Source organism: Bos indicus x Bos taurus, chromosome 14 (assembly GCF_003369695.1).
Source record: "Bos indicus x Bos taurus breed Angus x Brahman F1 hybrid chromosome 14, Bos_hybrid_MaternalHap_v2.0, whole genome shotgun sequence".
Taxonomy (NCBI): Eukaryota; Metazoa; Chordata; class Mammalia; order Artiodactyla; family Bovidae; genus Bos; species Bos indicus x Bos taurus.
In genome coordinates this window covers 61,367,294-61,387,594 of record NC_040089.1, presented here as the reverse complement: position 1 = coordinate 61,387,594, position 20,301 = coordinate 61,367,294, and the positions used below count along the sequence as shown (strand labels likewise).

Sequence of the window (20,301 nt, the reverse complement as noted above, 5' to 3'; positions counted from 1 at the left end):
AGCATATTAAAAAGTAGAGACAGCACTTGTCCAACAAAGGTCCATATAATCAAACCTATGGTTTTCCCAGCAGTCATGTATGGATGTGAGAGTTGGACCATAAAGAAAGCTGAACACTGAAGAATTGATGCATTTGAATTGTAATGTTGGAGAAGACTCTTGAGAGTCCCTTGGACTGCAAGGAGATCAACCAGTCAATCCTAAAGGAAATCAACTTTGAATATTCATCCGAAGGACTCCGACACTTTGGCCACCTGATGTGAATAGCAGGTTCACTGGAAAAGACCCTGATGTTGGGAAAGATTGAAAGAAAAAGGAGAAGAGGGTTGCAAAAGATGGGATAGTTATAGGATCACTGACTCAATGGACATGAAATTGAGCAAACTTCCGGAAACAGTGAAGGACAGGGAAGCCTGCAGTGCTACAGTCCATGGGGTCGCAAAGAGTCAGATATAACTTAGCCACTGAACAACAATGCTCCAACAGCTATCCTATTTTGAATGTGTCTTCTGTTTCCTACAGGGAAATGGAATGAAAGAGAATTCCAGATTTATAATACTGATTATGTTTTTATAAAATAAATATATGGTAAAATAGGATTTCCAAAAGATCCCCCTGTTCCCCCCAAAAAAGATTTCTAAAGCCTTTCAAAACTAAGATCTGAACAACGATATGATGGTGCTGCCTCTCACAGATATCCCATCATTCGTACAAACAGCCCTCTGGCTGACATGTGAATTGTTTTTTTCTCTTTGCTATTATCGAAAGGTCTCTAAAGAATATTCTTGTCAACAATTTGCACAAATCCTTATATACTTAGAAGGGGAATTAGAAGGGGTTAAAGGGTATAAATTTAAGGTTACAAATTTCACACTGAAAACTGTCCCCCCCGAAAATTTATACAAATTACAGTCCACTAGTCATATCCAGGCATGCCTAATTCAGTGTGCCCTTGCCACTACTTTTGTGCATACTGCACCCTGGCAAAGAGACACTATATACCAATGCCAGGCGAAGGGGGAAAGCCAGTTTCTTTCATCATTAACCTAACAATGTTACACCATGAAGTGAGATAAAGTACACTAGGCTTTGTTAGTGAGAGGGTAACAGGCAGGAAGGCCAGGGGTCTCCAAATAGAGGAAATAGCCTGCAAGTGTCAGACATTTTTATCTCTCTTAAGCGGCAGGAGGAAACAAACTAGCAATATTTTTTCCTTCTCTATACAAATTTAAATGGAGGTTTCTCTTAAAATATTGTGTTGCCATAATGACACCCAGCTTCACCTGAAGTTAGCTATTCCCGAGCCTAGAGATAACCAATACCTTTTTCTTATGGAAATGTTTGTCTTAAGCTATGCTAATGTACTATGCCTTTATCCCAAACTCTGTCTCCAAGTCGGTTCTGCCTCTTGGCCCAGAACCTACTTGACAAACCACTATGGACATTGTTCCCCTAATCTATGTAAATGAAACTATTTGTATGGTGGTCTGCCCTTCTTCAAGATTCAAGTTAATCATTTTATGGCCCAGGATAAACCATTTGGTGCCAAGATTATCCCAAAATGCATCTTATAATGGGTGAGGGGCCTGGTTCCATTCTGAATTTTAAGACATTCCTTTCTTTCATTAACAGACTGCTAGTGACTATATAACATCCAGCTAAAGACTAGCAGGGGGGTACTCTTTCTGCCCCCTTCTGATGCCTATGTCAGAAGCTTTCTCTATCTCCTTTATACTTCAATAAAACTTTATTAAACAAAAGCTCTGAGCGATCAAGCCTCGTCTCTGGCCCCGGATTGAATTCTTCTCCTCCGGGGGCCAAGAATCCTGGTGTATTCGCGTGATTCAACAACAACCTTTCATTAGAAGACCCAGGTTTTGATATTTAACTTCCCTCATTAGCTACCTGGTGTTTTCTTCCTGAGCTTTAGAATCCTCAGCTAAAGCTTTAGCATTCTTAGGCCACAGGACTGGAAAAGGTCCGTTTTCATTCCAATCCCAAAGAAAGGCAATGCCAAAGAATGCTCAAACTACCGCACAATTGCACTCATCTCACACACTAGTAAAGTAATGCTCAAAATTCTCCAAGCCAAGCTTCAGTAATACGTGAACCGTGAACTTCCTGATGCTCAAGCTGGCTTTAGAAAAGGCAAAGGAACCAGAGATCAAATTGCCAACATCCGCTGGATCATGGACAAAGCAAGAGAGTTTCAGAAAAACATCTATTTCTGCTTTATTGACTATGCCAAAGCCTTTGACTGTGTGGATCACAATAAACTGTGGAAAATTCTGAAAGAGATGGGAATACCAGACCACCTGATCTGCCTTTTGAGAAATCTGTATGCAGGTCAGGAAGCAACAGTTAGAACTGGACATAGAACAATAGACTGGTTCCAAATAGGAAAAGGAGTATGTCAAGGCTGTATATTGTCACCCTGCTTATTTAACTTCTATGCAGAGTACATCATGAGAAACGCTGGACTGGAAGAAACACAAGCTGGAATCAAGATTGCCGGGAGAAATATCAATAACCTCAGATATGCAGATGACACCACCCTTATGGCAGAAAGTGAAGAGGAACTCAAAAGCCTCTTGATGAAAGTGAAAGTGGAGAGTGAAAAAGTTGGCTTAAAGCTCAACATTCAGAAAACGAAGATCATGGCATCCGGTTCCATCACTTCATGGGAAATAGATGGGGAAACAGTGGAAACAGTGTCAGACTTTATTTTTTTGGGCTCCAAAATCACTGTAGATGGTGACTGCAGCCATGAAAGTAAAAGACGCTTACTCCTTGGAAGGAAAATTATGATCAACCTAGATAGCATATTCAAAAGCAGAGACATTACTTTGCCAACAAAGGTTCGTCTAGTCAAGGCTATGGTTTTTCCTGTGGTCATGTATGGATGTGAGAGTTGGACTGTGAAGAAAGCTGAGTGCCGAAGAATTGATGCTTTTGAACTGTGGTGTTGGAGAAGACTCTTGAGAGTCCCTTGGACTGCAAGGAGATCCAACCAGTCCATTCTGAAGGAGATCAGCCCTGGGATTTCTTTGGAAGAAATGATGCTGAAGCTGAAACTCCAGTACTTTGGCCACCTCATGTGAAGAGTTGACTCATTGGAAAAGACTCTGATGCTGGGAGGGATTGGGGGCAGGAGGAGAAGGGGACGACAGAGGATGAGATGGCCGGATGGCATCACTGACTCGATGGACGTGAGTCTGGGTGAACTCTGGGAGTTGGTGATGGGCAGGGAGGCCTGGCGTGCTGTGATTCATGGGGTCTCAGAGTTGGACATGACTGAGCGACTGAACTTTAGCATCCTCTTTTATAAAAAAGTGGGAATAAATATTCCCTACCTCACAGGTTGTTGTGAGTTTTATAAAAGATAAGTTTAAAGGGATGTAGCTGAGTAACTGGTTCTCAAGAAATGTTTTGCTGTGTACTTTATAATCTTTCTGGTGGTTCCCTTGGATTTCATGGCTCTCATTTTCCTGTATTAAATGCCTTCTAAGTAAGTTTTCCTTTCAATAAGCTCACAACACAATTTTTCTTTTGAGATTAAAAAAAACAAAACAAAAAGAAATCACACAAAATCATTGATTCATATATGAACCAATGATTCCTTTGTTTTGAGAAGTCATTTAATCCTAGAAATAGAGTATGAAGTATCTCAATAATAGGCAACATCATTCTGTACCCTATACTTCATTAATACTGTAACCTTATCTACTTTATCATATATTTAGGATCAAATCTTTAATTTTGAAAAATATTCATTTATTCACAGATAATTTTTTGTAAAAAAAAAACATTTAAGAAAACAATATTGATTCCTTATCATTGCCAGGCAAAGAAGGAATATAAGCCTAAGTATGACACAACTCTGACTCTGAGGAAGATAAAATTCTCAAGGCAAAATGGACAAACAGTCTCATGACAAAGTCATAAGCACTGTGGTACACCTATGAAGAGCTATGGGAATAAGGAAGAAACATGCTCACCACTGTATATAGGAGCACCTGGAGAGAGGCAGGAGGGTGACAGGGAAAGAGAGGGAGCAGATAAAGGGGAGAGTCCTGAAGATGATTAGAAACTTCTCTTTGGGAAATGGAAAGAAAATTTCTCTCTAGACAAGTAGACAGCTCATACAAATATATGAAGCATCACAGCACCTGGCGCTGTGGGGGAGAATCCTGGGGACATAGTACAGCTGAAGCACACAGCTCTTAGAGGGAAAGGATGGTAGGAAATGAGCTTATGAAGAAGGACAAGGGACTCTTTAAGGACAGAACTGCATCCTTCCTCTAGTTCATATATTGAAGCCCTAACCCCTAATGTGAGTGTACTTGGGATAGGGTCTCAGTTCAGTTCAGTCACTCAGTCGTGTCCGACTCTTTGCAACCCCATGAATCGCAGCACGCCAGGCCTCCCTGTCCATCACCAACTCCCAGAGTTCACCCAGACTCTCGTCCATCCAGTCAGTGATACCATCCGGACATCTCATCCTCTGTCGTCCCCTTCTCCTCCTGCCCCCAATCCCTCCCAGCATCAGAGTCTTTTCCGATGAGTCAACTCTTCGCATGAGGTGGCCAAAGTACTGGAGTTTCAGCTTCGGCATCATTCCTTCCAAAGAAATCCCAGGGCTGATCTCCTTCAGAATGGACTGGTTGGATCTCCTTGTGGTCCAAGGGACTCTCAAGAGTCTTCTCCAACACCACAGTTCAAAAGCATCAATTCTTCGGCACTCAGCTTTCTTCACAGTCCAACTCTCACATCCATACATGACCACAGGAAAAACCATAGCCTTGACTAGACGAACCTTTGTTGGCAAAGTAATGTCTCTGCTTTTGAATATGCTATCTAGGTTGGTCATAATTTTCCTTCCAAGGAGTAAGCGTCTTTTACTTTCATGGCTGCAGTCACCATCTACAGTGATTTTGGAGCCCAAAAAGATAAAGTCTGACACTGTTTCCACTGTTTCCCCATCTATTTCCCATGAAGTGATGGGACCACATGCCTTGATCTTCGTTTTCTGAATGTTGAGCTTTAAGCCAACTTTTTCACTCTCCACTTTCACTTTCATCAAGAGGCTTTTGAGTTCCTCTTCACTTTCTGCCATAAGGGTGGTGTCATCTGCATATCTGAGGTTATTGATATTTCTCCCGGCAATCTTGATTCCAGCTTGTGTTTCTTCCAGTCCAGCGTTTCTCATGATGTACTCTGCATAGAAGTTAAATAAGCAGGGTGACAATATACAGCCTTGACATACTCCTTTTCCAATTTGGAACCAGTCTGTTGTTCTATGTCCAGTTCTAACTGTTGCTTCCTGACCCGCATATAGATTTCTCAAAAGGCAGATCAGGTGGTCTGGTATTCCCATCTCTCTCAGAATTTTCCACAGTTTATTGTGATCCACACAGTCAAAGGCTTTGGCATAGTCAATAAAGCAGAAATAGATGTTTTTCTGAAACTCTCTTGCTTTGTCCATGATCCAGCAGATGTTGGCAATTTGATCTCTGGTTCCTTTGCCTTTTCTAAAGCCAGCTTGAACATCAGGAAGTTCACGGTTCACATATTGCTGAAGCCTGGCTTGGAGAATTTTGAGCATTACTTTACTAACGTGTGAGATGAGTGCAATTGTGCGGTAGTTTGAGCATTCTTTGGCATTGCCTTTCTTTGGGATTGGAATGAAAACGGACCTTTTCCAGTCCTGTGGCCACTGCTGAGTTTTCCAAATTTGCTGGCATATTGAGTGCAGCACTTTCACAGCATCATCTTTCAGGATTCGAAAGAGCTCAACTGGAATTCCATCACTGTTGGGGGCCAGAGTGAGGTACTCCGCCCATGGCAAAGGTCATGAGGAAGGAGGCTCGACATACGCAAAGGCGGGATCGAGCCTCAGGAGTCCCCCTGGAAATCCCCAAGCGTCTACCCCCATAACCAGAGCCTACCTACTTTACTACTTTGTGCTCTTACCTACACCTCTGACTTTACGGGGGGCTGTCCCCCACCACCTCTTTCGGAGAAGGAGTTAACCTAGAGCTCCAGTTAATAATAATTCCTGGGCGTGATAAGAGTGTTTTAACCTACAAACTCCTCTGAAGGTTCTCTAGCCTGCCTGACAGGCTCGTCCAGCCACATGTGATTGCTCACAGCCTCCCAACCGTGAGAGGCACAAGATGCTTTAAACCCTCTAAAAACAGGTTCTTTAGAGAAGTTAGAAAACTATTAGTATAAGTATAATGGGCTGATTAGAAATTGTGTTGGTGAAGGGTTTTTCATTTGTTGAGCCAATGTTTGTTGCTAAGTCTCCACATCCCCTGCCCTTACACACATTAATGAATATATAGAATTAACCTTTAATATTAATCACGTTAGACCTTAGGCTAAGTAAATTCTTTCCTTAACTAAAACCCACTACACCCTCACCCTGTAGGAATGTAACTTTATTTGGGTGGCGTCTGTTTTGAGAATAATCAGCCCTGGAGAAATAAGTGTCCTGATTGACTGACCGCTGTCACAAGGAGAGGGTCGTAAATTGTCAGCAGGCCCCCCTGGCCAGAAGATGATGTAACACCCCTAAGACCTCTGTATACATTTGTGTGAAGCACCTGACTTTAATAAAAGTCAGGACTGCTGTCCCCACGTGACTTTTGTATAACATCTCAGTGTACAAAAACAGACTCTGGAAAATAAAGAATTGGGATCAGTTTCTCGAAATACTGGTCTCCCCATGTCGCTCTCTCTCTCACTCTGGCTGAGTCTCCATCTGGAGCGCGGAACCCATCATGCTTACTAATTATGCCTGGGCTTCTAAGATCCGACCGGGGAGGCCTCAGTGTCTCCTCTCCTTCGGGAGAACGGAAGGACGCCTGCGGCCTACGTAAGTGGTGCAAACTTCTTGTCTTGAAGTTTTATTGGTCTCCCGCGTAAACCAAGCTACTCAGCCTCTTTTCTCCACTGAATTTTCCTACTGAGCTATCCTTATTCTATTACTCTTTATATCTTTAATTAATATCTAATTGAAGCTATTGTATCCTGATCCTCGCCTATGCCGTCTCTCCTTCGAATACCCTGGATCAGCCGGGGCTGGTCCCCGGCACATCACCTCTTCTAGCTTTGTTCGTAGTGATGCTTTCTAAGGCCCACTTGACTTCACATTCCAGGATGTCTGGCTCTAGGTCAGTGATTACACCATCGTGATTATCTGGGTTGTGAAGATCTTTTTTGTACAGTTCTTCTGTGTATTCTTGCCACCTCTTCTTAACATCTTCTGCTTCTGTTAGGTCCATACCATTTCTGTCCTTTATCGAGCCCATCTTTGCATGAAATGTTCCTTTGGTATCTCTAATTTTCTTGAAGACATCTCTAGTCTTTCCCATTCTGTTGTTTTCCTCTATTTCTTTGCATTGATCGCTGAAGAAGGCTTTCTTATCTCTTCTTGCTATTCTTTGGAACTCTGCATTCAGATGCTTATATCTTTCCTTTGCTCCTTTGCTTTTCACTTCTCTTCTTTTCACAGCTATTTGTAAGGCCTCCCCAGACAGCCATTTTGCTTTTTTGCATTTCTTTTCCATGGGGATGGTCTTGATCCCTGTCTCCTGTACAATGTCATGAACCTCATTCCATAGTTCATCAGGCACTCTATCTATCAGATCTAGGCCCTTAAATCTATTTCTCACTTCCACTGTATAATCATAAGGGATTTGATTTAGGTCATACCTGTATGGTCTAGTGGTTTTCCCTACTTTCTTCTATTTCAGTGTGAATTTGGCAATAAGGAGTTCATGATCTGAGCCACAGTCAGCTCCTGGTCTTGTTTTTGCTGACTGTATAGAGCTTCTCCATCTTTGGCTGCAAAGAATATAATCAGTCTGATTTCGGTGTTGACCATCTGGTGATGTCCATGTGTAGAGTCTTCTCTTGTGTTGCTGGAAGACAGTGTTTGTTATGATCAGTGCATTTTCTTGGCAAAACTTTATTAGTCTTTGCCCTGCTTCATTCCGTATTCCAAGGCCAAATTTGCCTGTTACTCCAGGTGTTTCTTGACTTCCTACTTTTGCATTCCAGTCCCCTATAATGAAAAGGACATCTTTTTTGGGTGTTAGTTCTAAAAGGTCTTGTAAGTCTTCATAGAATCATTCAACTTCAGCTTTTTTAGCATTACTGGTTGGGGCAAAGACTTGGATTACTGTGATACTGAATGGTTTGCCTTGGAAACAAACAGAGATCATTCTGTCGTTTTTGAGATTGCATCCAAGTACTGCATTTCGGACTTTTTTGTTGACCATGATGGCCACTCCATTTCTTCTGAGGGATTCCTGCCTGCAGTAGTAGATATAACGGTCATCTGAGTTAAATTCACCCATTCCAGTCCATTTTAGTTCACTGATTCCTAGAATGTCGACATTCACTCTTGCCATCTCTTGTTTGACCACTTCCAATTTGCCTTGATTCATGGACCTGACATTCCAGGTTCTTATGCAATATTGCTCTTTACAGCATCGGACCTTGCTTCTATCACCAGTCACATCCACAGCTGGGTATTCTTTTTGCTTTGGCTCCATCCCTTCTTTCTTTCTGGAGTTACTTCTCCACTGATCTCCAGTAGCATATTGGGCACCTACTGACCTGGGGAGTTCCTCCTTCAGTATCCTATCATTTTGCCTTTTCGTACTGTTCATGGGGTTCTCAAGCCAAGAATACTGAAGTGGTTTGCCATTGCCTTCTCCAGTGGACCACATTCTGTCAGATCTCTCCACCATGACCCGCCCATCTTGGGTTGCCCCACAGGCATGGCTTAGTTTCATTGAGTTAGACAAGGCTGTGGCCCTATAAGGATAGGGCCTATAGGGAGGTAATTAAGATTAAATGGGATCTTAAGGGCGGGACCCTAATTCAGTAGCACTGGTGTCCTTATAAAGAGGAGGACACAGAAGGAATGCATATGCACAAGAAAAGGTCCTGTGAGGACACAGTTAAAAGGCAGTCATTTGCAAGCCCAGGAGAAAGGCTCCACCTGGAAACCACCCCTGCTGGTCCCTTGATCTTGGACTTCAAGCCCCAAGAACTAGGAGAAAATCAGTTTCTGTGGTTTAAGCCACCCTGCCTGTGGTATTTTGTTATGGTAGCCCTAGCAGACTAAGACAGGATAATTGCAAACATTCCTGAAAATCACAAAAGAACATTTGCCTATGATCAAACCTATGATCAAAGTCCCATATTTCTCAAACTTGGGTTCAGATGTACCTAAGATAATCAAATATGTGTTTAGAAAGGAGACCCTGGTACCCCGGGGGGAATGCATTTGAAGGTGGAAAACCTGGAAGCAAGAAAACAAGAGACGACTGCACAGTTACTGAGATGAAGAGGGTCTGAATTTGGGCCTCTCTAAAGTCGAATTACAATTGCTATATAAATAAAATATAGTGAATATTTTGGCCTAAATGGCCTCGTAATTGTCTCAAAAACACTTGCCACTGAGAATTTTGTAGTTATATCTAAATACTTCCTGCATAACTGTTACAGTGGCCTATGAAAGTACTAAAAGATGCCAACAGACACAATCGTGTGCATGTGCACTCAGTCGTGTGTGATTTTTTGCGACCCCATGGACTGTAGTCCACCAGGCTCCTCTGTCCACGGAATTTTCCAGGCAAGAAATACTGGAGTGGGTTGCCATGTCCTACTCTAGGGGATCTTTCTGACCCAAGAGTCAAACCCAGGTCTCCTGCATTGCAGGGGGATTCTTTACCAACTGTGTCACAAGGGAAGCCCAGCAGACGTAACTGGAAGACAGAAAAGTTTGCTGAGCAAGAGGGAGCCCAGACAGGGGACACTAATTTTAACTACCCTATTACAACCTGTTTCAGTTGTTGCATGCTAGTTTTATCCCTCCTTTCCTCTGTCACACTGAAGAGCTGGTCCCTCTTAATAAATAAAACCAATCCCCTCTACTTGTACTCTATCTCAGCATTTTGAAAGCTGCAGATGGGTCCAGAAACTGATTGAGCAGATTATTAAAAAAAAAAAAAAAGAACAAAACAAAAATCACCACCACCAACAGACTGGAGTAGAAGACAATATAAATGATATCACAAGCAGTAAGAGTAAGTATTGCTTTATGAAACTTGTTTCAGTAATATGTGTGTGCTCGCATCAGATAGCAAAGATAAAAATTTATTTCCCAGAGACTCACAGATTTAGAAAATGAACTTATGGTTGCCGGGGGGAAGGGATAGTTAGGGACTTTGTGAAGGTCACGTACACACTGCTATATTTCAAATGGATAACCAACAAGGACCTACTGTATAGCACATGGAACTCTGCTCAATGTTATGTGCCAGCCTGGATGGGAGAGGCATTTAGAGGAGAATGGATAAGTATGGCTGAGTCCCTTGACTGTTCACCTGAACTACCACAACATTGTTCATCAGCTATACCCCAAAAGAAAAGAAAAAGTTTTGGGGAAAAAAAAGAAAAAAAAAGTTCCTACTGAGGGTTGTGGCCAGAAAAGTTTGAGAGAGACTGCTCTAGATTCTCTTTGCTTAGAACCCCTTCGAAATCTCACTAATTATCTTCTTGCCTCCATCTCGAATCTCTTCTTCATTTTTAGTTTTTTCCCAACAAAATAAAAACTCAAATATCTCATCTCCTGAGTGTCTCCTTTCAGATCCCAGTGTCTCCCTGTCAGTCAAGCTTCTGGAAGAGAAAACTACAATCTCAGCTTGGACTTTCTCACCTCCGTTGCTTCTCAATCCACTGGAGGCTGGTTTGGCCTCCACCTGCTACTGCAGTTTAAAGACCTCCATGTGCACTTTGGAATTTCTCTCTTTTTATCCCTTGACCAGCATCTGACATAGTTTCCTAAAACATACGTCTTTGGGCTAGTTCCACTCTCTTCTGATTTTTCTCTTACTTCTTTGGCCGTTAAATTTTCTTGCAGTTTCCTTCTCTCCTACCCATCCTTTAAAAGCTGGTTTTTAGGCACTCTTTCCACTCAACAGGGGTAGTCTCTCAATCACTAAGTAGTTTCAATTTCTACCCTCATGCTTTGGTTTCTACAACTCCAGTTATGATCTCAAACTGTTTTTGAACTGTGGTGCTGAATACTCTTGAGAGTCCCTTGGAGAGCAAGGAGATTAAACCAGTTAATCCTAAAGGAAATCAGTCCTGAATATTCATTGGAAGGACTAATGCTGAAGCTGAAGCTCCAATACTTTGGCCACCTAATAAGAAGAACTGACTCATTGGAAAAGAAAGACCCTGATGCTGGGAAAGATTGAAAGCAGGAGGAGAAGGGGTTGACAGAGGACGAGATGGTTGGATGGCATCACTAACTTGATGGACATGAGTTTGAGCAAACTCTGGGAGATGGTGAAGGACAGGGAAACCTGGTGTGCTGCAATTCATGGGGTCAAAGAGTCAGTCATGACCTAGCAACTGAACAACAGTCCTGATCTCATTCCTAACATCCATTTTTACATGGCATAAAAGATGTGTCAATCTGGAAGCTTAACTTTCTGGAATCATTTCATTTCAACCTCTAGCATTTTACCCTTTAGATATACCAAACTACCCATTTAGGGTTTCAGTCTAACAGCAAAAGCTATGGAATCAGACTTCCTGAGTTTGAATCCCTATTTCAACACTTTGTAACCCCAAGTAAGTTACTAGATTACTCTGTGCCTGAGTTTTCTCATGCACAAAATGGAGAAAAATAACAGAAACAAACTCTCATAAAAGAGAGAATTAAGTGAGTTAATACATATAAAGCAAGTCTTAAAAGCATGCCTGGCACATAGCAAGCAGTCAGTAAGTTATTATTTATGCTATCAGGTCCTGCAATACCATATACATACAAAACTTGACTGTATGCTATTCTCGTTAAGGGCGCTCTACACTTAGGTTCCTTAGATTAATCTACACATTATTAGGATTTCAGGTTAATTTAGAAAATTACTATTTTTACTTCACATTCTTTGTTGAGGCGCCCACTCAACATTCTTGATGGCTTAAAATGGCATCTTGAAGTAATAAGGGGCCTCAATAATCACCTCAAGTGACCTTTCCACCCAACACAAGAATGTTTTCTAGCCGTTGTCATCCAACTGCTGAACCACTAGTATTCACTGCCAGTTTCACTTCTGAGCACCACCCACTTTGCCAAGCCAAAACTGCTTCCCTGTAATTTCCACCCAACCTCTGCCTTTCAGATTACCTGCAATAAGGCACCCTTTCTCACATGGCAGTTCTCTAAATACCTTAAGTCCCTTCCATGTCCTAAGTTAAACTAGTTCCTTTAGTTATTTCTCAAAGAAAATGATTTCTACTCCTTCGACTATTGTGGACACCTCTGAATTCCAATTTGCACCTGAACTCATTGAAATATTGCAGGTTTGGTTTAATGGTCAAGACTAACATCCCTATCACTAGGTACTATAATTTTATTAAAAGGGCTTACTTTAATGAAAGCATTAAAAATCCTAGCATTAATGCAGGTGGTCGGTCAACTATATAATATTTTTATTTCAGTTATCCATCTTCCTAAGTTTTCTTTTCTATCACCATTTCACAGCCACACTTGTGCCGGTCACAGCCACACTGGGGGTTTCTTGTTACACAGTCCTGCTTCAACTCCTAGATCTTTAATTTTGTCCTCCTATCTTGATTATCTTAACTATCACTTCAGTCCTACTGGTCTCCTAATATGCTCTCCATTTAATTAATATTACCAATATTCTCAGGTACAAGAATCCCCTTTTCTCAGGCATAGTCTGCACCACAGCAGACTGTCTTAAACTCACCAGGCCAAGCACTCTAAAATGATCATCTCAACCATCACCTCTTTTGCTCTTACATAAAATTGAGAAATACCAAGTCATATAGGTCTGCACCTGCAGCCAAATCCAGAATTCCTGCCTTCATGTTCAAGTCACAGTCTACCAGGAATTCCTGGGGTAAGGCTTAAGGGCCAGAGGGTTTTGAGTTAGACCTAATTCAGATGTAGATGCAAATCTCAGATAATTTACGACTTGGACACGTTAGTCAACTCCAATTATCCTCATCTGTGTATCGGGAATAATAAATTCACAGTGTTGTTCAGAGTAGTAAATGATCTAATGCAAGAAAAGTTCTTAGTTCATTGCTCTTATTGCAAGTAAACACTCAATGAATGTTCCTTGTTGTCGTAATTCTTATTTGTGCATGTATGGAACTCCATGGAAATTACATATCTTTGTGGGTTCTCTTCTAGGGAGAACCCTCCATAATTTTCACTAATTTTCAATGGCTTCTTATCTCCTCTCCAGCTGTCAAAATTTTAGTCCTTCTCTGGTGAACCTCAAGACTAATCAGACTTTTACAGATACAGAAGAATATGGCCATCATCAATCTATAACTTTCTTAACAGTCTACGACTACTCCTGTTTTGGTAATTGGATTTATTCCATTTTGACCTTAATTTTATGTTGTCTACAGTTACTTTTTATTTGAATGAGTCTCAAGACTAAAATTCAGAGAAGGCAAGGGAAACCCACTTCAGTACTTTTGCCTGGAAAATCCCATGAATGGAGGAGCCTGGTAGGCTGCAGTCCATGGGGTCGCCAAGAGTCGGACACGACTGAGCGACTTCACGTTCACTTTTCACTTTCACGCACTGGAGAAGGAAATGGCAACCCACTCCAGTGTTCTTGCCTGGAGAATCCCAGGGACGGCGGAGCCTGGTGGGCTGCCATCTATGGGATCGCACAGTCAAACAAGACTGAAGCGATTTAGCAGCAGCAAGCCTAAAATTACAATGTAAGTTTCCTGAGGGCAAGAACTTTATGTAGGTGCTTCTAAAACCTATACAAATGTTAAAAGGCTAAGATATAAGTGAACAGAAGACAATCTCCTAACTCTATGAGATAAACCACTTCTGCAGATCTAATTCTCAAGGTAGACCTTAACTTGTAGTAATTAAATAGAGCAGGACTGTCTAGTCCTTCCCTTCCTCCAACTCCATCCTCCACCAGCCTTCTATCTGTAGAAAAACTTTAGTCAAATAAGTTTAATCGAAAAAGTGAGAAAATAAAGAAGCAAAGGATAACAGGACCAAATACTAATAGTGTATCACTAAGCAAAGTCAAGGACCTTTCATTTCTCTTCAAGGGCTATAGATAATATTCTGAGCTATATCCTTTAAGCAGTATTATCTAACCTAAATCAAATCCCTTATGATTATACAGTGGAAGTGAGAAATAGATTTAAGGGACTAGATCTGATACATAGAGTGCCTGATGAACTATGGAATGAGGTTCGTGACATTGTACAGGAGACAGGGATCAAGACCACCCCATGGAAAAGAAATGCAAAAAAGCAAAATGGCTGTCTGGGGAGGCCTTACAAATAGCTGTGAAAAGAAGAGAAGCGAAAAGCAAAGGAGCAAAGGAAAGATATAAGCATCTGAATGCAGAGTTCCAAAGAATAGCAAGAAGAGATAAGAAAGCCTTCTTCAGCGATCAATGCAAAGAAATAGAGGAAAACAACAGAATGGGAAAGACTAGAGATGTCTTCAAGAAAAATAGAGATACCAAGGGAGTATTTCATGCAAAGATGGGCTCGATAAAGGACAGAAATGGTATGGACCTAACAGAAGCAGAAGATATCAAGAAGAGATGGCAAGAATACACAGAAGAACTGTACAAAAAAGATCTTCACAACCCAGATAATCACGATGGTGTGATCACTGACCTAGAGCCAGACATCCTGGAATGTGAAGTCAAGTGGGCCTTAGAAAGCATCACTACGAACAAAGCTAGTGGAGGTGATGGAATTCCAGTTGAGCTCTTTCGAATCCTGAAAGATGATGCTGTGAAAGTGCTGCACTCAATATGCCAGCAAATTTGGAAAACTCAGCAGTGGCCACAGGACTGGAAAAGGTCCGTTTTCATTCCAATCCCAAAGAAAGGCAATGCCAAAGAATGCTCAAACTACCGCACAATTGCACTCATCTCACACGCTAGTAAAGTAATGCTCAAAATTCTCCAAGCCAGGCTTCAGCAATATGTGAACAGTGAACTTCCTGATGTTCAAGCTGGCTTTAGAAAAGGCAGAGGAACCAGAGATCAAATTGCCAACATCCGCTGGATCATGGACAAAGCAAGAGAGTTTCAGAAAAACATCTATTTCTGCTTTATTGACTATGCCAAAGCCTTTGACTGTGTGGATCACAATAAACTGTGGAAAATTCTGAAAGAGATGGGAATACCAGACCACCTGATCTGCCTATTGAGAAATCTGTATGCAGGTCAGGAAGCAACAGTTAGAACTGGACATAGAACAATAGACTGGTTCCAAATAGGAAAAGGAGTACGTCAAGGCTGTATATTGTCACCCTGTTTATTTAACTTATATGCAGAATATTTCACGAGAAACGCTGGATTGGAAGAAACACAAGCTGGAATCAAGATTGTCGGGAGAAATATCAATAACCTCAGATATGCAGATGACACCACCCTTATGGCAGAAAGTGAAGAGGAACTCAAAAGCCTCTTGATGAAAGTGAAAGTGGAGAGTGAAAAAGTTGGCTTAAAGCTCAACATTCAGAAAACGAAGATCATGGCATCCGGTCCCATCACTTCATGGGAAATAGATGGGGAAATAGTGGAAACAGCGTCAGACTTTATTTTTTTGGGCTCCAAAATCACTGTAGATGGTGACTACAGCCATGAAATTAAAAGACGCTTACTCCTTGGAAGGAAAGTTATGACCAACCTAGATAGCATATTCAAAAGCAGAGACATTACTTTGCCAACAAAGGTTCATCTAGTCAAGGCTATGGTTTTTCCAGTAGTCGTGTATGGATGTGAGAGTTGGACTGTGAGGAAGGCTGAGCGCCAAAGAATTGATGCTTTTGAAGTGTGGTGTTGGAGAAGACTCTTGAGAGTCCCTTGGACTGCAAGGAGATCCAATCAGTCCATTCTGAAGGAGCTCAGCCCTGGGATTTCTTTGGAAGGAATGATTCTAAAGCTGAAACTCCAATACTTTGGCCACCTCATGTGAAGAGTTGATTCATTGGAAAAGACTCTGATGCTGGGAGGGATTGGGGGCAGGAGGAGAAGGGGATGACAAAGGATGAGATGGCTGGATGGCATCACTGACTGGATGGACGTGAGTCTGGGTGAACTCCGGGAGTTGGTGATGGACAGGGAGACCTGGCGTGCTGCGATTCTGGGGTCGCAAAGAGTTGGACACAACTGAGCGACTGGACCGAACCGAACTGAACTGATAGATACTGAAACACCCAGCTGGTGGCAGAAGATAATTACATGATGACCAAAATTGTAGCCATGACATTAGCTGCCACAACTGGCCTCAAAGAAATGAGAACAAATGGACCCTTGAACTGAAGACTTGCTGTACTTAAAACAATCAAGATTATGCTGCATGACCAATTTCAACAAGACTGTCCGGCTGCCTGTGCTGTTTTTACATGTAACCCACTTCCTCCACCTATAAACGTCCTTTCCCACTGATTGTCAATTGCAGGGAGGGAATTCAGCCTTGGGACATGAGTCTGCCCCTGCCCCCAGTTCAAACCTCCAAAATAAAGCAAAGTTTCCTTTCTATCAACTTTGCCTCTTTATTTGCTTTTGAGATGAGAGTAGCTGGACCCCACTTTCAGTAAGAGAACTGAAATACCAGAAAATAGTTTGCAAATAAAGTTATGAAAAACATTTTTTGAAGCTATCTTTTTCAGAATTTTATGTTGAGTTTAACTTTTAAATTATTTTCTTAATTTCCATACAGTTAATTCACTTAGTGCACTTAATTCAATAAAGCTAAACAAAAGCCTGTACTATTTGGATTCTAGCTACTTATTCCTTCACAAGGACCCATACCATACTACACACGACAACAACAAAGTTTCAAGAGAATTCTGTACCAACCCCATTCCTAGCAATGTGATTCCTCCCTACTCCAGGATTTCCCTCACAGCCCACAGGGCAAACACGTGTCTATTCTAAGATTTCCAAGTACAGGTTTCCCGGCTATGCTAAAGTAAAGCATGAAAGAGTTAATATAGGCCAAAAGTGCATAATGTGAAGGAGCAATTACCTTAACACGCACTTTGCTAAAGGATGCACAAAATAAATCCAGATAAAGCACAGATGCTCACAGAAACAGTTCAAAGCTATGATTGATTGACGCTGAGATGCTGAGTGTGGTTTTCGGGAAAGGAGCTGGCGGTGCCATTCGTGCTGCTGGCGGTGCACGCTGCCTCTCTAGGGCTTGGTGCAAAACAAACGCTGAACTTGCTATTCTCCATTTTCGCCTTCTTTTTGTAATGGCGAAAATCCTTTTCCATTCTTTGCGATTTGAGGGTGAGCGGGAAAAGGCTTACTAATGAAAGCCTTTCCTAAAAGCTAGGTGGTGTGAAGCGAACTTTCGAAAGGCTGGGGGTGGGGGTGGGGGGTGGGGGGTGGCGGGTTCTTGTATCTCCAAGGGTGAACAATTTGCACGTGTGAGGTTTTAAGCCCTGAAATGTGATCAATCCTTTCTTATTTTATAAAGCATGCCTTTGAGTTCCACGTTCTATACCAATGAGGACCTTTCTCAGACTTTTATATCCATTCTCCTCATCCCTCAGTACCGGGGGAAAGGGGACGCCGGCAGCCAGACCACTTAAACCAGACTCCCTTTCCTCAAATCTGGCCCCACAGGAGCCCGGGCAAACAGTATTCTTTAGCTCTCGCCTCGCCTGCAGTACGCAAGAGGCAGGTGAGGACGAAGCCCTCCCTCTGCGTCTTTATCACTCGGTTCCGGGTGATCGCAAGAAGCCCAGGGTCTGACTGGTCTCTTACCGGCGAAGCGGATCTTCACGAGGTCAAGCGGGTGCAGCGCGAGGTTGGAAAGGACCCCTCCGCTCACGCCCGCCACCAGATTCTCGTAGCGGACGTGGCGGAATATTGTGCTGCTCCACGCCGACAAGCCGGACGCCGACTGGCCCTGGCCTGTCATGGGCTCAGGGTCCGCTGATACCGCGGGCGTGGGACGAGATGCAGTGGCCGCCACCGTGGCGACGGTCGCCGCGCTGGAGCAGAAACCGCAGGGCACGAACCCACTTCCGGCACCCGCGCGTGGAGTCACACTCGTGGAGGCGAGGGTGAAGCCGAGAGACCTAGGCGCACGAGTGACTGACTAGAGAGGCGCCGCCGCACGTCAAGCGGACAAGGGAAAGTGGGCAGCGGGGCGGGGCGCCTCGGTCAAGGCCCCGCCCCGCCTCGCCCACCTCCGCGGCTGGGCTTAGGCTGAACTGCGCGGATCTGAGAACACAGATGAAGCACCGCCCCCGGCCAACCTTTGTCCGCACGACTACGGAGCGCCGCAGAGCCCACCTGAAGCCGGTTTCCGCTCCGCGGAAGTCACATGACAGGAAGTAGTCGGGAAGAAGCGGAAGTGGCATGTGAGAAGGCGGCTGTGGTGGCGGTAACTGGGGCCGGGAGAGAAAGGGTTGTGAGATCCCTGGAGAACTGGCAGCAAGATGAAGGTGAAGATGCTGAGTCGGAACCCCGACCACTATGTCCGCGAAACCAAACTGGACTTACAGCGAGGTGAGACAAGTTAGACAGCCTTGGATCCGGCCTGGGCTCCACCGAGTAAAGCTGGTCGGGGAGGGGAGGCTGGTGTTCCACTCTCGTTGTTTACCTGTTTGCTTTCCCTAAGGCTCTTGGTTTATAAAGCGCTTCTGGCTCTTCAAATCCCTTTCCTCATAACTTTTGTCTAGTGGTCAGTGGCAAGTTAGTTACATGGGGAAATGATTCCGTCTACACCGCTTTCAGCTGCTGCTCTCTGAATGTTCTCAGGGTCCTGTTGGGGGGAACGTGGACTTGAATGAGCCAAACTCGTGGATTGTGAAGGAATTAACAATTAAGCAAACATCTTTAAACCTCTCCTTGTTACTCTAACTTTCGATAACTTTGCTACTTAAAGTTACGTACTTCGGGATGTGGGAACGGACAAAGGTGACACTTAAAGCCGTCAGTTTTCTCTTAAAAACTCTTGTGGAGAACTTTAGTGGGGGAATGACTAAAATGAAATTAATGGATTTTATCTGTACTGGTCTGTTCCCCCATTAACCTGCTGGTCTGTTCCCCCATTAACCTGCTGACTACTTAATGAATTATAGGTAAGTGACCAAGCATGTGTGAATAGACTATTCTAAGTGAAGCGAATAACAAGTGCAAAGGCCTTAAGGCAGGAATAAACTTAAGGCATAAGAGAAGGGCCATATCTTTGGAGTTTGAGGTAGGGGTGAGCCATAGAAGGGGAGGCTGGAACAATATTTCCGTATGATTGAGTCATATAGCTTATCAGTATATATTGTGAGCAATGCTAACTAAATGGTCTCTGCTCACAAGATGTTTACGGGTTAAGTATCAAAACAACAGTGTTCTTAAAATGCAGAGTAGATTATGTCACTCGGACTTGACATCATCCCTACTCCTTGAACTTGGTCCCAGCTTCCTCTCTCCTTTCATGGATGACTACTTTTCCCACAGCTAGTGTACATGTGCTCTTGTTAGTCTGTGTGCATTTCAGGCATGCGATGGCACACACCTCTACCCAGTCACTGTCCCTTGCAGATTTCCCCCCATCCTGTACACATGTAGGCACCCTCCTATGCTTCTGTTTCATATTTTTATACTAATATCAGAGTGTTTATTACATTGTCTCATTATTATTGTGACTATCAGTCTTTTTTTTTTGATCAGATTGAGCTTGCAGAGAGTGGCCCAGTCGTGTTTGTTTCTATGGCCCCTGTGTTTAGACAGCACCTGGCACCTAGTAGTTGCGTTATTAATGTCTGAATGAAGGAATGGGTAACTGGTTGGTTATAGATTTTTTTGTTTAAGTGGTCTTTGTAAATTTTGTGCAGTATTCAAATACTTATTTGAGTATTCTGACTCATAGATCTGGGGTGTGGGCATCAGGGAATCTGTAAAACTCTGTTGGTAATATAGCTGATAACATACAAATGTATAAGAACAACGTACATAAATATGTACCGTGAGTTTGTTTGCTCTGATGTCCTGAGTGCTTGTGGTATATGGGAGGTGTTCTGTGTATCTTTGTTGAATGTTTATTGTTGACCACATTGAATTTAGAGGTGGGCATAATTATGGGTATTTGGAAAAATTTATAGAAGATACAAGATTTAAGCTGAATTTTTTTAAAGGATGTGTAGGGTTCACATGGGTTTCCCAGGTGGTTTGGAGGGTAAAGAATCTGCGGAGACCCATGTTCAATTCCTGGGCCAGG

At 42.8% G+C, this 20,301-nt stretch overlaps 2 protein-coding genes across 2 annotated transcripts in view; one reads left to right on the top strand and one right to left on the bottom strand.

The window, feature by feature from the left end:
* Positions 1-18,322, bottom strand: part of SLC25A32 (solute carrier family 25 member 32) — a 33,972-nt gene extending 15,650 nt beyond the window's left edge. The window contains exon 1 of the mRNA XM_027561392.1: positions 17,844-18,322. Within this exon, the coding sequence (XP_027417193.1) occupies positions 17,844-18,000 (157 nt within the window). The 5' untranslated portion in view covers positions 18,001-18,322. The remainder of the gene's footprint in view (positions 1-17,843) is intronic.
* A 105-nt stretch (positions 18,323-18,427) lies between these two features.
* Positions 18,428-20,301, top strand: part of DCAF13 (DDB1 and CUL4 associated factor 13) — a 29,071-nt gene continuing 27,197 nt past the window's right edge. Inside the window, exon 1 of the mRNA XM_027561391.1 lies at positions 18,428-18,593. Within this exon, the coding sequence (XP_027417192.1) occupies positions 18,524-18,593 (70 nt within the window). The 5' untranslated portion in view covers positions 18,428-18,523. The remainder of the gene's footprint in view (positions 18,594-20,301) is intronic.